The following is an 18224-nucleotide window of genomic DNA, read 5'->3' on the forward strand; positions in this document are numbered from 1 at the left end:
TTGGACTATATATTTGTCAGCATCGCAAATGAGCTCAGTACCAAGAGAATATGTTTTTTAGGGATTCCTCAACAACTGAACATATTTCACAACGAGTAATTCGTGAGAAAAACAGAGGAATTTACCACAACGTCAAGATATATTCTGTATGTGAAATTTGACATATGTGATGTGCCTTTGCTCAGTTAAGGATGGAAAACGACTTCAAGCGCTTGAGAAACGATTGGTAAGCAGAGCAATGCTACCTTCTATTGGTCAAGTACCGTAATTGAAGGAAATCGAAACGCAGAAGGTTTATTCTTGCCCAGTCAAGTTGTGTTTTCGTGTCCCTTTTAGAATTCTTACAGTTTTACGGAGCATAGACCCTAATAAAAAAAAAAAACGAAACTGCTGAGACAAATGAGTTATTAAGATAATGCTTTTATCTGGCAAGATGTTGCGGCATATCTTTAGCATATGCTCATGCAAAAAAAAACCCAACAACAAAAAAAAAAAAACACCATGTCACTTGGCATTTTGACAATGAAGATCTCGAGGATGCTAACTCAATCCTCCAGGATCATTACAGCTGTTAAGGAGAAAAAAAGAAATGTCAGATAAAATCTCAAGGTTGTGTTTATACCAAGCACAGTCCACCTTTTACACCGCAGTACTCGTCACACTCGGCCTTGCTGTAGAACTTGTTGCCATTGGTCTGGCAGAAGCCTGCTTTGTAAGGCACGCACTCGCCCAGGATGGAGTCGAAGGACCAGTTGGGAGGTTCGCCCGTGCACGCCACAGCAGTCAGGGGGAGTCGACACACAGCTGCGAATCGGGAAATACAAACCAGTTGTGTACCTTAAGATGACAGTGCATTTCATATGTTCTGAATATGGCCTAGTAAAACAATCTATTTAGCTGTTTAGCCCCCAAAAAGGCTAAATTTACATTTACACAACAAAAAACTGGGAGCAAAACAACAGAAAATCAAACTTTATGACAAGTACTAGGCATCACCTAAAAATATGAAGCTTTACTAATTCTAACATTATGGCCAACGTTAGACTATAGTGAGTAGGCCAAAGTGTTTTATTCCTAAATTGTTGTAAACCACTGTGGTATAATGAACCATTTAAACATAGTTTTTATTTAATATAGGAAAATATGAAACTGCATTTAAACAATGATTCGATTAAACTATATTGCAAATAAGTTAAATTCATGTTTATTTTAGGAATTGTTTAAAAAAAATGTTTTTAAAGCAAATTTACTGTTATTCCCCATCATTGTAAAACCTAATAGTTCTTTAAAAAATGTACTTTATTTGAAAAGTAAAACAAAATGTACTGCACTGGTTTTATAAAAAAAAAGTTCATATTCCATGAATATGAACATGAATAGCTAAAAACCTGTTCATAACATTTCTAATTGTATTGCATGTTTAAAACAATTTAGAAATACGATTTAAAATGTATTTATGATTTACGACGCTCGATGCATCGAGCACCGCCGACTGTTTGATAGCAATGGTAGTAACGGTAGATCGCATAAGCTTGCATGACCTGTAAAAAATGTGGCTGTATGCTAACTGCAGATACCCAAGTATATTAGGTAAAAAGTCTTATGATGTTAATTTCTGCAGCACTTCTGTTATTATTTGGATTAAGAACGTTTTTTTTTTCTTTAGTATTTATACCAGTACATTACATAAGCTGGTGTTTGTTCAGCAGCGGACGATTGCATGGTGACATCAAATGCAACGAGCACATGACTCTGCACTGTCTCATGGACGGAGGAGACCATGTGCTTCTTTGTGTATGCTCACCCTCAGTGCGACACCGCTGCAGACACTCCCTCTCGGTCTTGAAATTGTTCTTATTGCCCAGACAGCCTCCGTATCGGAACATCTGGCAGCTCATAGCGCTGGAGTTGTAAAAGTAGCGCTGGTGTATACCGAAACATGGTCCCGCCTCCACGCCAAGACTGCACGCCTCTGGCGGGGATAATAAAAATGGACTATGGAGGCACCTTTTGACCCTCTGAAGACCCTCGATTTTATTTTTTGTATGTCTTACCAGATCCGTTGAACATGAGCGTGTCATCACCAGAACCGTCCAATTCCATTTCTGCCAGGGCAACTGTTGGTGCAACGGCCCTCTTCATCCTCTGTGTCACAGACATGAAACGGTGTTAAAGAGGAGGTGAAATCAATATTTGTCTTTACAGTCGTATGTTTCATGCACCTCCACGACCCTGAACAGATCAGATTAATATTGTGCTTGTGGAATATGAATTAAGCAGCAAAATATACTTTTTTTTTTTTTTAATTCCATCTTATGGGGCGGCCATTTTACCACTTGCTCTCAACAGAAAATTACAGCTCAAGTTTTTACAATGACTGAATGAAAAGTAATGAAAAGAGAAACCCTAAAATAAAAAAATAGATTCATGATGAACTGAAAATGCTTTTTTGAAAATACATTTGAAAGCGTACATGTGCTTCTGACAAGAAAACACATATGTTTATCAAGAAAACCTGCATCCAAACCCAATTTTGCTTTTGCTGCTTGCAAGCTTTTAATCGCTCAGGGAACCTATTTGTGGAGACAGCACGTATATAGCTATACCTTCCAGCAGAGGACAGAGATATGACGTGTCGTTGTTGACAAACGGTCTTTCCTTCCATTGTCTCTTTCTCAATGTGCTGCATTTTCTTTGTCAGATTCTGACAAATCTGAGTCAGTCTCACAATTTTCCAGAACTAATACTGATTGATTAATGGCAGGTCATTTCATCAATAAGGACTCTGCAAACCTGTCACACTGACTCAGGTTTGTCACAATCTCACCAAATCAATGCCACACATTTAACGGAAAACATGTCAACATCGTCAACAATTATGCCACGATGTTGTCTTGACAAATGGGTTCCCCAACCTACTGTAAGCTTGCTTTAATATAACGAATGAAACAAAAACCTGTTTGGTTGCAGATTTTCTTGATAACAATATTTATTTCCTTCTTCCCAGCACCACAGGTACAATTTAAGTTTATAAAACTAAGAAAAACAAAAATGTTTTGCTTTCATCTTCATTTTGGAAGTTGTTGTTTAATGATATTACACATTAATTAGTGATTTTCTTCTTTAATCTCGCACTTGTCAAATACTCTAACTTGCTTGAAAAATCAATTAAAATGAATTAAACAGAAGCAAAAAAAACAGTCAAAAAGCAAGCTTAATGAAAATTACAAAACAATAATACTATTGCTAATGGCCCAAGTAATGACCAATCACAGCTCAGCTTGCAAAGGTTACATCATCAAACTCAGAAAACAGTTTAGGCGTGATTGATTGATTTTCAGTCAACAATCACATGACGCTTGTGATAATTTGCTAAGTTGCTTGATGATGAATTTGATTATACCTACTGAATATGTTAGCAAAGGACTCAAAGCACTATTGAAATGCATTTTTATTATTAATAAGGTAAATACCTCAAGCACAGGTGTAGGCTCTTCTACCTGCTCCCCAGGAACACAATCACCTGTAAAAACAAATAATAGGTGGATCCTATCCAGGCTGACTTTTGGATACAAGGACGGGTCGCAGTTTTGAGAGGTTCATGAACGCCTCATGTGCGACATGTGCATGCCATACCTTTGTTCTGTTTAATAATAATGGTGTCGTCGCTCATCCCTTGCTCTTTGACCAGCCTTTTAAAGTCATCCAGGACCGTATCCCTGATGTCCCTGGTCCTACCTGTTGGAGGATGGCAACAATCGGGCTGAGGGCACGCCCATCAAGGTGATGCCGTACGAAAAGCATCCACACACTGTAAAGTTTCACTGAGATGTCGTTGTGGCCTGTTGATCGCTCCTTGACTGATATCATGAGGGCATATTCGTCGTAGTTGGTGTGCACCACGTAGGCGTCCACTTCAGCATCCCACTCTGGATGGAAAATAAGCAGATGGCTCACACAGATGGACATTGTGCTGTAAGTCATTTACTACTGCCCCCCACAAGACCTTAGAGCACCGGTGTCAAAGTCAAGGCCCGGGGGCCAGATCCGGCCCGCCACCTCACTTTTTGTGGCCCTTGAAATGCTGATTTGACTTCAAGTTTCTGAGTCAAATACCAAAATTGCAAGTTGTCTTTAACTTTTAAAAATTCGGGGGAAGAAAAACACATTTTCTTACTCTGCAAATCTCTTTTGAACAGCTTTTGCCGGCTTCTGATATCAAATCTTGGTAAATGTGCAATCAACACACTTAAAATGTATTTGAATTCACAGGCATTCCGGCCCTCTGACAGAAACAATCACTACAATGCGGCCCAAAATAAAAATTGGTTTGACACCACTGCCTTAGAGGCTTATTTATGATAAGGAAGAAACATACTTTCGAAAAGAAAGCGTCCGGGTGTTGAAGTCAGATTATAGTCTCCACTTTTGTGTTTACAGGTTCCATCCCTGAACACAGACATGCAAAATATTATATGATGCACAGTAATTTGCACACAGTGTCCATTAAGATTTTTAATAACATTTCAGAAAGAGATTTTGCGGACTTATAATGAGTTCTTCACGGGACAATATAGATGATTTGTCCATATTTATTAATGTAGTTGATCACATTTCTCACCAAATATGTGTTCTTGTTTGAAGATAGAAATTCATATTTGTTGGTTTCAGCATAGAAATAAAAACGGTGCGATACATGGTTCTGATTAAACAAATTCAAAATTTTGAAAAACGTGCAGTGGTAAAATGAGCTAAACGGTTCGAATTTGGAAAGTGAGAATTTGTCCCCCCCCAAAAAAACTGATAAAAATCAACATTTTTTGCTATTATTTTAAAATATTGGGAAAACAATAGTACAAGGTAAGGGATGAACAGTTTGAAGTTGTAATAGTTTGAATTGTCAAAAAATGTGAAAATTAAAGGGGAACTCAATACTAAAATAGTTTTTTTTTTTTTAACTGAGGTAAGGTATGTTCTGTAAAGTTCAGTGAAAGTAATTTGATGTAGATTGTTGATTGTGTTGTAGAAAATAGATGAGGATTATGTAGGTATGAAATGTACAATATTTGAAAAAAAGTGAATTTTTGGAATGAGGAAAAAAAATGTGTTAATTGTTGGAATCTATTGGCGTTAGACTTAGTTGAGAACTCTAGAAGTAGTTAAAAGATAAAAAAAACACAGTGGAATTAGAAAAATGATATTGTGAAAAATATGCTAAATATTTGGCAAAATTATGTAATTTTTGCTTTGTAGGAATGTTGAAAATTCATCACAAGGTGAAATAACTCAACTGAACATTAAGGATTTCAAATAGGCAAAAAATAGGGTGATAAATGGTTCACTGCGGGAAAACTGTGGATGGAAGGAATAAGAAAAATAATAAGGGGAAGTGTGAATTTTAGAACATGTTGAAGTAGCAGTGGTTTAAATTGGTCAAGAAATATAAAAAAAAAAATGATTGGCAAAATATGGCAGGATAATAAGACATAATTAAAAATAAACATTAAAAATACAGGTAGAATAAACATGCAAATACTAGAAACATTCCCAGAATTATTATTATGGTTTTGATTGGACAGTTTCATTATTAGTATTATTTCTTTACTCCATCCATTCATCATACACAAATACTGACTTGAGTACTGTTCTGCTCATCTGAAGTTTATCCTCGGCAGGTCCTCTCTGCAGCACCAGTTTGCCAATTGCTGATTCCTTTCGATGGTGCTCCATATTTGGGCACGTCTTTGCCACTGCAACATCATACCAAGTCCCTAAAAACTGGTATGAAATCACATTGGACATTTATAATGACAGGACATTGTACACACATTAGTAGCAATACAAGCGTCTTACTACAGTTCAAAAATAAACATAAAAAAAGATAACTGAAGAATGAAGAGCATATGTTGTAAATACACATCAAGCTTCACTCAGACGTGTCCACTTTTTGGTGAATGAAAATAGGATTTGAAACAGATCTGTTCATTTCGGATCTCAATTCACATAATTTTTTGGAAGTTCATTGACAAAATAAGTACACATCAAAAAAACTAATATATTTTTTCACTCCTCTTTAAATCTTGCTGTCCTGCGTCACGTGTTTGTTTATTGGCTCTGAATGTAGCGTCACTTATCTCTTAGTTGTAATGGTGCGTCTCGATAAATCTGAATATTATAGGTAAAAATTAAATTTTAGCATTGTTGTATATAAAAATACAGATAATATATGTAGGAGTTTTTAACAGAAGTTTTCTACTTATTTTTTCTTTATTGAATTATACTGCTTACACAGAAAAAAAATGTACCTTTTTACCAATTAATAAAGTAATTACTAAATTCATTCAAGGATTCCATGAACAAGAATAATTATTTTATTTTCCAAAAGTTAAAGGGGAAGTCTGAAAGCCTTTCTTAAGCTTTCCTTACAATACAGTGGTTCCTTGCTGTAATGGTTCACTTTTTGCAGCCTTGCTGTTTCACGGGTACTTTTTTGGTGCAATTTTGCCTTTTTTTTTTTTTTTTCTTCAAACAGCGTATGAGTATTCCCAGATAGCAAAAGATGTAACTTCAATGTTGAATTATGGTCAAAATGGTTGATTTTTTGGCTAAGGTTGACATTCTGTGAAAGACATGACCGTTACTATTTTTAACTATTACTATTATAAATTTCTTATGTGTCCAATCGAAGAAGATTTGAACTTTAGGAGTTTTTAAATGAGAGACAAATGTGAGAAAATGTTCATTCCGGTCTGAGAAACGTGTATAAAGTGTATTGTATTGTGAGGATTTTTACAGTCTTAAAACATGTATAGTCGTAGAAAAAATAAAGACGGCTGATTTAGCCTATTGTGGGTTATTTTTAGCACCTCCACCGGTTAAATTAATTTTGCATTTGTGGAAAATGAATGACCATAAGCAGCAAAATCCACCTGTTTTTACCCATCTCAGAGGAGGGCGATTTTGTCAAAATAATATCACAGTTGCCCAGGGCTCAAGTGAAAACTAATCACGGCTCACCTGATTTTGGAGTAGAGTCACGTGTCAGTCGCAAGGTTACACATTATTGGTTGTTATTTGAGCTCTGAAAACCCATAATGTCATTTTCATTCAATAGCAAGATGCATAATTGCTGTCCCCCGACATATGTGTGTGTGTGTATTTGAAAGGGGCGGGGGCGGGGGGAGGGGGGGTGCTGTATATCTTATATTCCACAAACACAACATTGATCAGAAAGTTGTTTAGTGGAGCTGAAGAGAACTTATTATTGGGAAGAAAATTTGGAGTTGACTTCACCTTTAAATAGAAATCACAATTTAGGTTTTAACAGCAACTTTCAAGACAATTTTCACAGGGTGAGTGGGGCCTGGTGCTTAGAACATTTGCCTCACAATTTTCCCCTCACGTTGAGACATTATAAATGTTGGGTTCATTAAAAACTCTAAATTGTTCATCTGAATGTCCGGGGTGTGATAGGCTCTAACTCACCAGCAATCCTACTGAGGACTTGTGCCAGAGAAATCGGATGGATGGACAATTCTAACAACACTCAAAAAACAAAGCCTCTGGGAGCCATTGTTGCCAATGCCCTCTTTTGTGATCTATAGAAGTGGACGAACAGGAATTGCTCTGAAGAAGTGTTACTCACCCTGGTGAGGTCAAAGTTCTCCTGCGTAGGATACAGAGGTTCTGCCAGAACAAAGACTTGGCCGGTCCATCCCAAGATGATGAAAGACGCCAGAAAGACAGCCTTCTGCATGATCCCAGTCTTTCAGTGCGCTCGTTTCTGTGAGGACCGATGCTCGGAAATTTCAGCATAAAGCCCACCGGGGTGTTGACTCTTGTTATAAGTGTTTCCCGGCCTATGACAAAACAAACAAGAGGAAGAGCAAAGTTCTGCTGCCCATCTACAAATGGACTCTAGAAGTCTGGCAAAACTGACAAATCAATACATGATTATTTGAGGGATTAATGAGTAACAAATGTGTGGTGCTATTTAAATTTACATTTGCCCCTGGAGGCATTAGCCAAACACATGAATCATGTTCCTGTTGAATGTCCACCTTGAGAAATAAAAACAACCCGTTCCAAATATGGGATGGGCATGTCATCAAAATTGAACTAATGCGGAATATTTTTGCCCACTTTTGATCCAAGGCCCAGTTCTTAAATCATGAAGATTATCCTGGATGATTATCATGTGGTGTGGGGTGTCTTAAAGAGTGATTTTCTCTTTGCTCAGAAAACAGTTGACCCTGTCATTTGTAAATGTCAAGCCTGTTCAATATTTACAGTACGATTGCAAAACTGTATGACTAGAGATACCTGTATATAAAAGCTAAAACCTTATACCCTCAAAGACTCCCTATCATATTGATAGACTAATATAGTGAGGTGTACAAAGTCAAAAAAGCTGTAGAGTGTAATATTGTGTTAGGCTATATTTATTCGTGGGAGGCTTAAGGACAACAAAATTGGTTAATGTGCCAAGTTTCATAAACATGTGTTGGGACTTTCATTCTCCTTAAGGATGATGATGTCATCTTTCATTCCATGTGTTCGAACCAGCGTCTTGAAATCGTCCAACACAGTGTGGCCAACATCCACAGATCGGTCTACAAAAGAAATAATCACAGTCATTCTCTATTTTTTTAATTTGACAACAATCCAGCTTTTTATTAATACAGTGAATATACGAAGTGTTGACTTCCGAGATTATGCCTTTTTGCGGGCAATCTCAAAACTTCTATCTTGCATTTCTGACTAGGAGCCAATCAGGGTGACATTGCCCCTTTGCAATGTCTCCATTGGCTACACGGATGTCTGCTCTTCATTGTCTCTCATTTTCTTTATTCCAAAACTAAGTATTTTTCATCTTCCCATCACATTACTGCTAACTGTCTGCATGTCCTTCCCATCTCTGTTTCTCTGCCATGCTAACTTGTATAGGTCAGTCTCTCCCTCCTGACTGTCTAACCGAGCATAATTGTCATTGTCAACTCTTTTCTATGGCTTTTGACACCTTCTTTCACCTTACATTGCATACCTATGTAGTCCTGTCTCCTCTTTTCTGTCCTCTGTGTCCCACTTCTTCTTCGCTAACCTCTTTCTCTGTATACACTGAATTATCTAGTTTTAATATGTTTTAATTGGAAATTTAAAATACATTTTCATAAATGAGCACCTAAAAAATGAATATTACAATTAAGTTCTGAATATTAAACTCAAGTTAACTGATTTAAAATCAGTATACATTTCTGTTGTTTGAACAATTTGCAGGAGATTTATTTTTTATACATTGAACATTTAAAGGGGCCGTATCATGAGAGTTCAACTTTTTGCAGACTTCAACTATGTTACAATGTTGATTTCTTCCTTTTACCGTTTTGGTTCCAGTGTTGAGTCGGCCAAGTAAACAGCAACGTTTCATTTATTAGTTATGTTTTATTGTAGAAAATGCCAAAGTGGCAACAGTGTGTTTTTGGGCGCACACAGCCAGACAATCAACGTCAGTAGTAAATAATTCACGAGTGGACGTAGCTGTTGTTATGAATACTGGTTCCTCACAGAACTGATTTGATAGCTGGAACAGCTTTTAGTGAGTGTGGCCCCTTTACGCTATAATGCATCTTAATGGCAGTAAAACATCGGTTTAAGCTCCAACATTCACTCCGCTGAGGTAGTAAGAATAAGTGGTCAGGATGATGGATGGTTGTTACTGGCTGGACAGCATTGAACGACGTCATGAAAGAGGCGAGGCAGCCAAATGATGAATGAGAAGTTTCACTTCCTGGTTAGAAATACATATTGGTATCATAAAAGTCCTATTTAATAAGACATTAAATTGCCAATGTGCCAAATGTAATTTCTATGCATTTATTTTACGGTGGAAAGTTTTAAATATCATGATATGGGCCCTTTAAATACATGTTTTTGGGGGTTCTTTATTTGAAAATTGAAATCATCAAGAATGAATAAGAAAAATAAAATTGGCCTGTATTACCCATCCCTAACAGTAACTAACTGTAAAGTTTGAAGATAGTGGTCTTATTTAAAGATGTTCTCTCCGTGCTCAGTAACCCCATCATAGCAGAGTGATCATAGTCAGTACGGACCACGTAGGCATCAACATCCACTCCGAGCCCTTTGAGAGAGATAATACATCCCATTAATGTGATCTTGAGGGGTGGTGCGGGGTGGACAATTATTGGGATAAAAATGACAGCCCTTACTTGTTACATGATAGAAAAATTTTCCTGCAGTGTCTGTAGAAGTATACTGAGTGGAAGTTTGCTTACATGAGCCATTCCTACAGAAAAAAAAAATGCAGGAGCAGAATAACATTATTCATAATGTCCACTATATGAGTGTTGAGTTTAAGTACAAATTCTTAGCTACTTCACTCATTTTTTATGTATGCCTTCAAATTGAAAAATATTCTTTATTATTATTATTCTTTTTTTTTTTTACATTTTCTTTAATTGCCACTCATCTCAGCTTGCAATTTGCTTTTGACTTCCCAGACAAGACACAACCCCGTCCATAGGACGAAAACTAGTGCTTTTTTTAGTTGCTCCCTCTGGTGGAGAAAATAATTAGAACATCCTCACTCAAATTGTTTTTCACAAGTATCTATAATTTTGAGAGTACTAAGTCTCACCTGGGAGCTGTGGCCAACACAGTGAGGCTACCCAGCTCATAGGGTTTCAGGTTCAGAGATACAATGACCGGGTTTCCCTTCCTATTTTGCATATAATGAGGACAATCCGAAACAACTGCCACCTCGTACCACTTGCCTAGGAACTGCAAGGAAGCAACATATTATGAAGCATGAACTTTATACATAAACAATAAAACGTAAGAGCTGCGATATGCTCACCTGATCCAAATCAAAGTTCACCTGAGGGACGATTACACTTTCTCCGTGCAGAATCCAGTCGAAGACCAAGAGAATCGCCAAACTCAAAATTCCTGACATCATATTTTTCCGTGTTTGACTATTAATGACCCCAGCTGAGGTTGTTTTGTTTACTTATTGTAGAATGTGGGCCAAAGTTCTGTGTGCATGTCAGCGCATGTGTCTGCACAGCATGTCCGTGTAAGTGTTTGCATACAAAGTAAATAGTCTACCTGTATTGAAATGACGAATACAAATATGTAAATGCATTGAGTGCTGTATTAATCAACCTAAAAAAATAATTAGCTCTTCATTTATAAACTACGATAGTTCCTTTTTCGATACCCTGGTCTGCCATCAAAAGATTTGTCAATGCCTTTCCTTTTCCGCCTCCCTGTGGCGAAAGCCATGCATTCGTTTTGTGTTCTAAGTTTTTCCAACATCCGGTTTGCTTTTCACAACAAAAGATAAATTACACTTATAAAAGGAAAGTGCAGTTCTATTACAATCACAGGCCCTTTTTTTGCAAGACGTAATTCTTATAAGGACAATCAGTAGTGTAATTTTTTTCATGATAATTTTTGTTTTTTTCCTTTTTTCAAACATTAGCTTTACCATGATGTGAGCCTTACCATGATTTGTTTAAGGGTTTGTTTTGAATTTCTGTAACAAACTGAAAAACATATCCATCAAAAATAAAGGAAAAGTTGAGAGTTGAAAAAAGCTTGATACGAACCCTTTGACATCACCAAATATGTAGTACCAAAAGTGCATATTCATACTACCCCATTGCTTGGAATAAGGAAAAGCCATTTTAATCATGACCTTTATCAAACATGTTATGAGCAACACCCAGCAAATACACTCCGTACCATTGTCAGACATGTGACCTTTAAAAAATACATATATTACTCATAATTATTATTGAATACATTACTCCATATAATATATGTATGCGATGCGTTTTCATGCGATATTGACCCAAAACTTTCAGGAAGTGTTAAATGACCACTGGGGAAAAAATTCCAATAGCAGGTAAGGATATCAACTGAGATATGAACAGTTTAAAATCTGGGGGCATCTCAACAGATGAAATTCGGCAAAAATGTTTTCTTTTTTTACCTCAACCCTTTAACAAGGTAATCTCTTTACAAGTTTATTCCTGAGGCATCATCTGCCAAAGTTAGCTTTTTTTTAATGTTGCACCTTGTGTGTGTGGTTTTTAATGACATTGTGATTGGAAATGTCATTTAAGAATTTTGTGTAAATTGATTTGACAATATGTGATTTGCCATTTGGTGTGGTATAGTGGTGAGGAGAAAGTTTTATCACCGATATTATATAAAAAATGCATTTGGTCATGTAAAGAAGATACATTCTCGTGACATTTTAATGGTTCAACACAATGTTGTTTTGATTTTATTTCTCGGTATAATATGTAAGACAGAAATTGAAGAACATACAAGTCTTTCCATATATGCAGCCTGCATTAATGCACAGAGTGACTAGATTAGTAATGAAACACGTAGATGTTTGAATGACATGATGATCTGCCTCCCATGAGGTGAGAAACAGCATGTTGGTACAGTACGCATAGTGTACAGCTATATGGTGTTGGTGCTACTGTTTGTTCATCTGGTTTCTGTTAATTGTCCCGCTAAAGGGTCACATTATTGGTGTTTTTGACTGTTATTGGTTGCTTTGTCCGTTCATGGAACTTGTTTGTGAAATGACGTTCGAGACCAGGAACTCTGGGTGATTCAAGGCAACGTCACAAGGATGTGCTAGCTGACTTTTGGATTGAAAAAAATCTAAGTAACCATGTACACTGTCTACTAAACTCATGTTTTCATATACTTTGATTATAATTTGAAATTTTTGAATGCTGGGAAATGAAAGTTGAGACCTTAAAGGGACAATGTGTAAGATTTAGACCGTTTTTCATGAAGGACAGCAGGAGGTGCTGCATTTACCATTGTCCATAGCTATAACAGACATGGCAGCCTCCAGATGGGTGCCACCCCCCTATGTAATATAATTTAATAACAACTAGACCTAAAATTGTATTTAAAACATACTGTTGGTCATTAAGAACATATTTAATTGCACGTTTTTAAAATTTATAATCATTTAATTTATTCCATTTTAATGAACAATGGTCTAAAGCTTACACTTTGTCCCTTTAAGGCGGTTATTTTGTATAACTAATCATTAACAATTCATATACAAAATTAATATCAAATAAACATCCCCCGCATATGCCTGGTTTTTTCAAAACACATCACATATGTGTTTATATATTGTTCATGCATCAATCCATCCATCCGTCCATCAAGTCTGCCCTCACAAGGGTCTAAGGCCTGTGAATGTGTATTATATTATTGGCATGTTTGATTATTTTAATATTATTTTTGCTAATTTCTCTATTTTTGTTTTCGGTCCAATGGGAAAAAGTTTTGACTGTTGGGTAACCACAAGCAGTTAATACTGTGTATCATTTATTTATTTTTGTTACTTCCTTCCAATGTTGAACATTTGTGAAGGCAGCACAAGAGCTTAAACATCACTCCTGCCTGGTCTGTTCCTATTAATAGTGCACCGTTAATATTTCTAGCCTGCGTCATGCCCACCCACCCGTGCCACTCACTCCAATTCTACTGAGCACCTTTTACTGCTCCTGGCATCTGTCACTCAGTCTATTCAAGGAGGCTCACACCTTAGATGGCCTTATGGCCTTATGTCCTCCGTAAATCTTATTTGGAAGCAATCATTTCTGATTGAAGCATTGACTTGTTTTATATTTGAATTTCATGATTTTCACATAGTATTCATTATTTGTTTTTCATACATGTTTGTTGTATCTCATATATGTCTACTGTCTTTAAAAACATCAAGCGTTTCCCTTAAGCAAAAGTCTGCCCAAAAGTATAGTCTTTTTTTTTTTTTTTTAAATATTTAAAGTAGTGACAAACATACACTTCTGTGAGCCTTCTTTATTCTTACCAAAGTGCCCTTGTGGGTGAGGTACAGTGCAAACTCCACCCACGATTCCTATAATTATTAAATGAATAAAAACAATACAGCGTGCCATACATTATTTATGCCGGTGTCCACAATGGGCATCATTTTCAATCTTCACTAGGATGCAGTTCATCTGAGCTTTCAGTTTATTATCATCCCGCCGATGACAGCGGGGACACTTCAATGAACTTGCGACGTCAGCCAAAGAGTTGGCCAATGTGTTGAGAGTGGATGCCTTGTCTTCCAGCTGTAGCTTGCGTAAATATTTTATATTTGCTTATTAATCTTTCAGTGTTGCAAACAGCGCTATAGGGCATGTGACTTGGCCAGAAACCATAAGAACAACAACTTGGGGCAATTAATGACGTATGAATATTCAGCTGATGCCGTCAAATAAGGCGTTGTTAGGGTTATTTATTAATGTATTATTTTATGAAAAACATGCAGCCTTTTCCTTGCATGAATATTTCAAATATCTTGCCCATCAGCCACATAAAACATAAAAATAAACATAAAAAGAAGAAGCCTTGGAGGAAGCGCCAGCCAAGCATGGGCCCTCATCCTCCTCACAAATTCTTCGGGCTGGTTTACATTTGTAAAAATAAATAAAAATTTACTCAGGTTGATTACCACGCGCTATAAATTTATTTATTTATCGTTAATCCTCTGCATGTGCTGCGTGTGTGCGCCTTTAAATGGGCCACGCAGCTCCCTGAGGCTTGTGTGTACCTCAACTGCAGCCGGTTGAATTGGTTCCAATTGTGTTTTTTTTTCCGTTAAGAACAGAATTTAAGACACTGAGAATGAATAGTGGCCTAACTCCAATTTTGTTCAGAAAGAAGTCGAGGCATAGCTGTCAGATTACTGATCTAAAATGAGGTTTTGTTAATTCCCCGTAAGAAGTAAAAAAATTTGGTTACACCTTCTCAGTCAATGTGTTTTCTGTATTTTCATGACGATTTACAGAATAGATCCTGACCGAAGGCACCAGAACTATGGAGGAGTGGAGTTACGTATTAAAAACAGGTGAAATGAAAACACATTTTATATTCCAGTTTCTTCAAAACAGTCGCACTTTGCTCCGATTATTGCTTTGCACACTGATAGCATTCCCTCGATGAGCCTCAAGGTAGTCACCTTAAATTATTTTCACTTCATATGCATGCCTTATTGACGTTAATAGGTGGACATTCTTACTTTATCAGTGAGGTTAGTCAGTTGTGTTGTGCAGAAGTCAGGTTGACTCACAGCTGACAACCCTATTGGACAACTGTTAAAAATCATATTATGGACAACAGTTAAATTTCATGCTATGGCAAGAAAAATCAGCTAACTGCAAAACACGTCTTTGTTTACCATCAAATGAAACATAAAACAACCACAAAACTTCTGTCTGCTTTTTGTGGAAAAACAAAAAAATCAGAATGACAAGGATGGGCTAACAAATATCATTGGTGTTGCAATATTATAACTTTGGGAAAGGGTTACCCATTTATTTATTTATTTATTTTAACAAAATGTTCCTTGCACACCCACTAGTCCAAACACAGTATTCTAATTAATATTGTGGAATTTAAATCAAATAGCACATTCCACCCATTTTCATATTTGGTTGTGGCAGTTGATTGGTTTATTTGAAAAGGGACAGTGCCATTTCACAAAAACCCATGATAAATCATGGTTTAAAAAGCCAGAATTAGTCAGAAAGCTTCTTTTCATCTGGAGTCCCCTTGGAATTACAAGAATTACAAGGAATACGCAAGAACAAGGTCCTTCACAACTATTACTATATACAGTATATTATAACAAATAACTATCTGTAATTAACTGGAGTTGATGACACAATAATAACATTTCGCCACTTGCTATCAGTTCAAAATGACATCACAGTGCCTAAGGGCTCAGCTTGCTAACGTCACATGTCCAAACCCAGGAATCGGGTGTGCCATGATTGGTTGTTACAAGTAGCACAGCGACTGCCCCCTGAGGCGAATATGATTCCCATTCCACAAATGTAATAATAATCAGAAAGTCATGTTTAGAGAATACAAACATACTCACAAGCATTCTGTATATTCTTTATCCTGTGTAAAGGATGTACAGTACAGCATCCATGGACATCTGTAGTGTACTTGGTCCAGGTGGCCGATTGCATGCATGACAGGACCAGCACAACGTCCATCATATTGAAAGAAGAAGAAGAAAAAAAATAATCCTTCTTGACGGTCCTTTCAATTATACCATCCTTTGTTTGCGGTTTTTGTTTTTTACAATATATTATAAAGTAATACAGTGTTACCTCGTTTTTCGTGGTTAATGAAGACCAAAAATTCCCAGGGAAAATTTAGTGCATATGTATGTGGGTACCAGAATTTTTAAAAAGGGAAACGAATTTATACTTTATGTATTTGATGCAAAGATTACTGTAGTATATATATTTACTCAACTATAAAACTATACTGTTATTCCTTCTCATTTCCATCACTTGCCTGCAGTTGGGGAACCTGAAGGACTGGAGTTGCCTTTGGAGTAACAGCCCTCTGATGTTGACCTTCAGGGGAGCCCATAGCTGACCAAACATGATAACAGGGAAGTAGTTTACACTCAAATTCCAATTTATTACAAAGGCCCTCTGTGTAACATCTTCCCAATGCTTTTTCATCAAAGCTTTTACCTCTCCTGCTGCGCATTTCATTTCTCAATCAAGTGTGAAATTCACTCGAAGACTGCTGCAAAAGAGACTGTATTCAACAGTCAACAGCTTGGACAAGACTGACGAGACATTCAGTCACTCAGCTCATGGACATTGACCAATGAGGTCAGAATTTACAATCTACTCCTGCCTTCATTGGTCAATGTTGCAATGGAAGCCATCACACATTTTGTAGGATTGCCCCCTGGCGTGTGCGTTTACAGTCAACTTTTCTGTTCATTCACACCGTGAAGGAATCTTTTATATATAGAAAAAAAAAATGAAGCACTGAGGGTGCGAAAGATGAAGCGCGAAGTGGCAAGGGAACACTGTTCTTATCTTAAAATATATCAAAAAGTGAGTTGTTTTGAGGAGTTGAATGAAATATCATCAGCCAAAGTAGCAACTACAGAACACATGAAACATTTTTCAGTGTGGCCCCTTTAAGTGTGAAAAGGATGACAAGGGAACAGATGGGATCAAGTAGGAGAATGCTTGAGTGATGCGGTGAAGATATTCGTGCTCTCCCTGCAGCACAGGAGACACAGATGTCAGAAGACCCACGTTCCCTAGGGAGCAGAGGGCAAAATGCGCTCATTTCACACTTTTTTGCTATCAAGCTCAAATCTTAATTGGCTACGCACACACATACATGAGCATACACCCTCTCTGCTTTTTTTTTTGCCCTGCGTGGACATCTGCTGTGGGACTTTAATGACCCTCGGTGTAAACAGAGCTTCATTCATATTCTCATGCGATTCTATTTGACAAATGTGCTCTTATACTAAGTAGTGCAAGGGCACACTCACACTTCATGTCATCAGGCATAAAATTCATGCAATGTATTCAAGCGCGGAGCTGCCATTGAGGAGTAAACATTTTTGAACGTTTGAACGTATATTCGAATGCATCTACAAGTACCCTCAAACATATTTGAAGGAGTACTCCATCTCCTTTCAGGCTCTTACTCCACCCCTCACTAAGATTTGAAAAGAATGCTCAAGATGCATTTCCAGATGCCATGCTAAATAATAGGGGTGTGCCAAAAAATCGATTCAGGAAAAAAAATCGAGATTTGCCACATTTCAGAATCAATTTAAAGTGTGCAAAAATTGATATTATATTTTAAAAATTCGTTTCATTTCATTTTATATTAGAAAGGCTATGAAATTCATTGTAAGCTTGAAAAAGTAGCAGTCGTGATCCATGTAAAAAGGTACGTTCTTACAATTAAAAACTTAATAAATGTAAAAAAAAAAAAAAAAAGACACTTTGTCTCCTTGTGTTATTCTGTCTTGCAAAGGGGCCGATGTTGTTTGATGATTCTTCGTCCATCTATAAGTTGAAGCAGAAATCATTGTTAACTGAATCTAATCTAATCATCTTAATGTTGAATCAAAAGTCGACTTGGAATCAAATTGTAAACCCAAAAATCGGAATCTAATTGAATTGTGAGTGTTATTTGCTGCTCGGGGTCTCCCCAATGTGGCCTTGTTGTCAATGCAGGTGTCATGGTGAGTGGGGCGGGGTCATTGATGTCATTGCTGAAATGCTAACGACATTCTAACAACGCTAATGTCAGACGCGACAACCCAAAGTGGTACAAAGTGTTACATG

General features: G+C 37.0%; 2 protein-coding genes across 2 annotated transcripts; both read right to left on the reverse strand.

Annotated features, from left to right (window-relative positions):
• Positions 1 to 402: 402 nt before the first annotated feature.
• Positions 403 to 7833, reverse strand: LOC148411492 (protein AMBP-like). The gene is made up of 10 exons (XM_088435259.1): positions 7646 to 7833; positions 5636 to 5778; positions 4379 to 4449; positions 3813 to 3929; positions 3637 to 3738; positions 3474 to 3523; positions 2055 to 2145; positions 1805 to 1972; positions 637 to 804; positions 403 to 568 (listed from the first exon to the last, which is right to left on the reverse strand). The coding sequence occupies exons 1-10, from the start codon at positions 7754 to 7756 to the stop codon at positions 546 to 548; spliced, it is 1044 nt and encodes a 347-aa protein (XP_088291385.1). The 5' UTR covers positions 7757 to 7833; the 3' UTR covers positions 403 to 545.
• Positions 7834 to 8425: 592 nt separating this feature from the next.
• Positions 8426 to 11275, reverse strand: LOC148411493 (protein AMBP-like). The gene is made up of 5 exons (XM_088435260.1): positions 10877 to 11275; positions 10658 to 10800; positions 10230 to 10306; positions 10022 to 10141; positions 8426 to 8612 (listed from the first exon to the last, which is right to left on the reverse strand). Exons 1-5 carry the CDS (start codon positions 10976 to 10978, stop codon positions 8491 to 8493), a joined length of 564 nt encoding a protein of 187 aa, XP_088291386.1. The 5' UTR covers positions 10979 to 11275; the 3' UTR covers positions 8426 to 8490.
• Positions 11276 to 18224: the final 6949 nt, after the last annotated feature.

The sequence above is a fragment of the Hippichthys cyanospilos genome, chromosome 15, assembly GCF_059441005.1.
Source record: "Hippichthys cyanospilos isolate Australia breed blue-spotted pipefish chromosome 15, RoL_Hcya_1.0, whole genome shotgun sequence".
Classification (NCBI taxonomy): Eukaryota; Metazoa; Chordata; class Actinopteri; order Syngnathiformes; family Syngnathidae; genus Hippichthys; species Hippichthys cyanospilos.

Excerpts from the sequence above, each read along its gene's own strand:
- LOC148411492 (XM_088435259.1), bottom strand. The coding sequence starts at position 7,756 with ATGCAGAAGGCTGTCTTTCTGGCGTCTTTCATCATCTTGGGATGGACC. Across the intron at positions 5,779-7,645 it reads AGAACTTTGACCTCACCAGG|TTTTTAGGGACTTGGTATGA; the intron begins GTGAGTAACACT and ends ATTTCATACCAG. Across the intron at positions 569-636 it reads CGAGTACTGCGGTGTAAAAG|CTGTAATGATCCTGGAGGAT; the intron begins GTGGACTGTGCT and ends TCTCCTTAACAG.
- LOC148411493 (XM_088435260.1), bottom strand. The coding sequence starts at position 10,978 with ATGATGTCAGGAATTTTGAGTTTGGCGATTCTCTTGGTCTTCGACTGG. Across the intron at positions 10,307-10,657 it reads GTGTTGGCCACAGCTCCCAG|GAATGGCTCATGTAAGCAAA; the intron begins GTGAGACTTAGT and ends TTTTTTCTGTAG. Across the intron at positions 8,613-10,021 it reads CACTATCTTCAAACTTTACA|ACCGATCTGTGGATGTTGGC; the intron begins GTTAGTTACTGT and ends TTTCTTTTGTAG.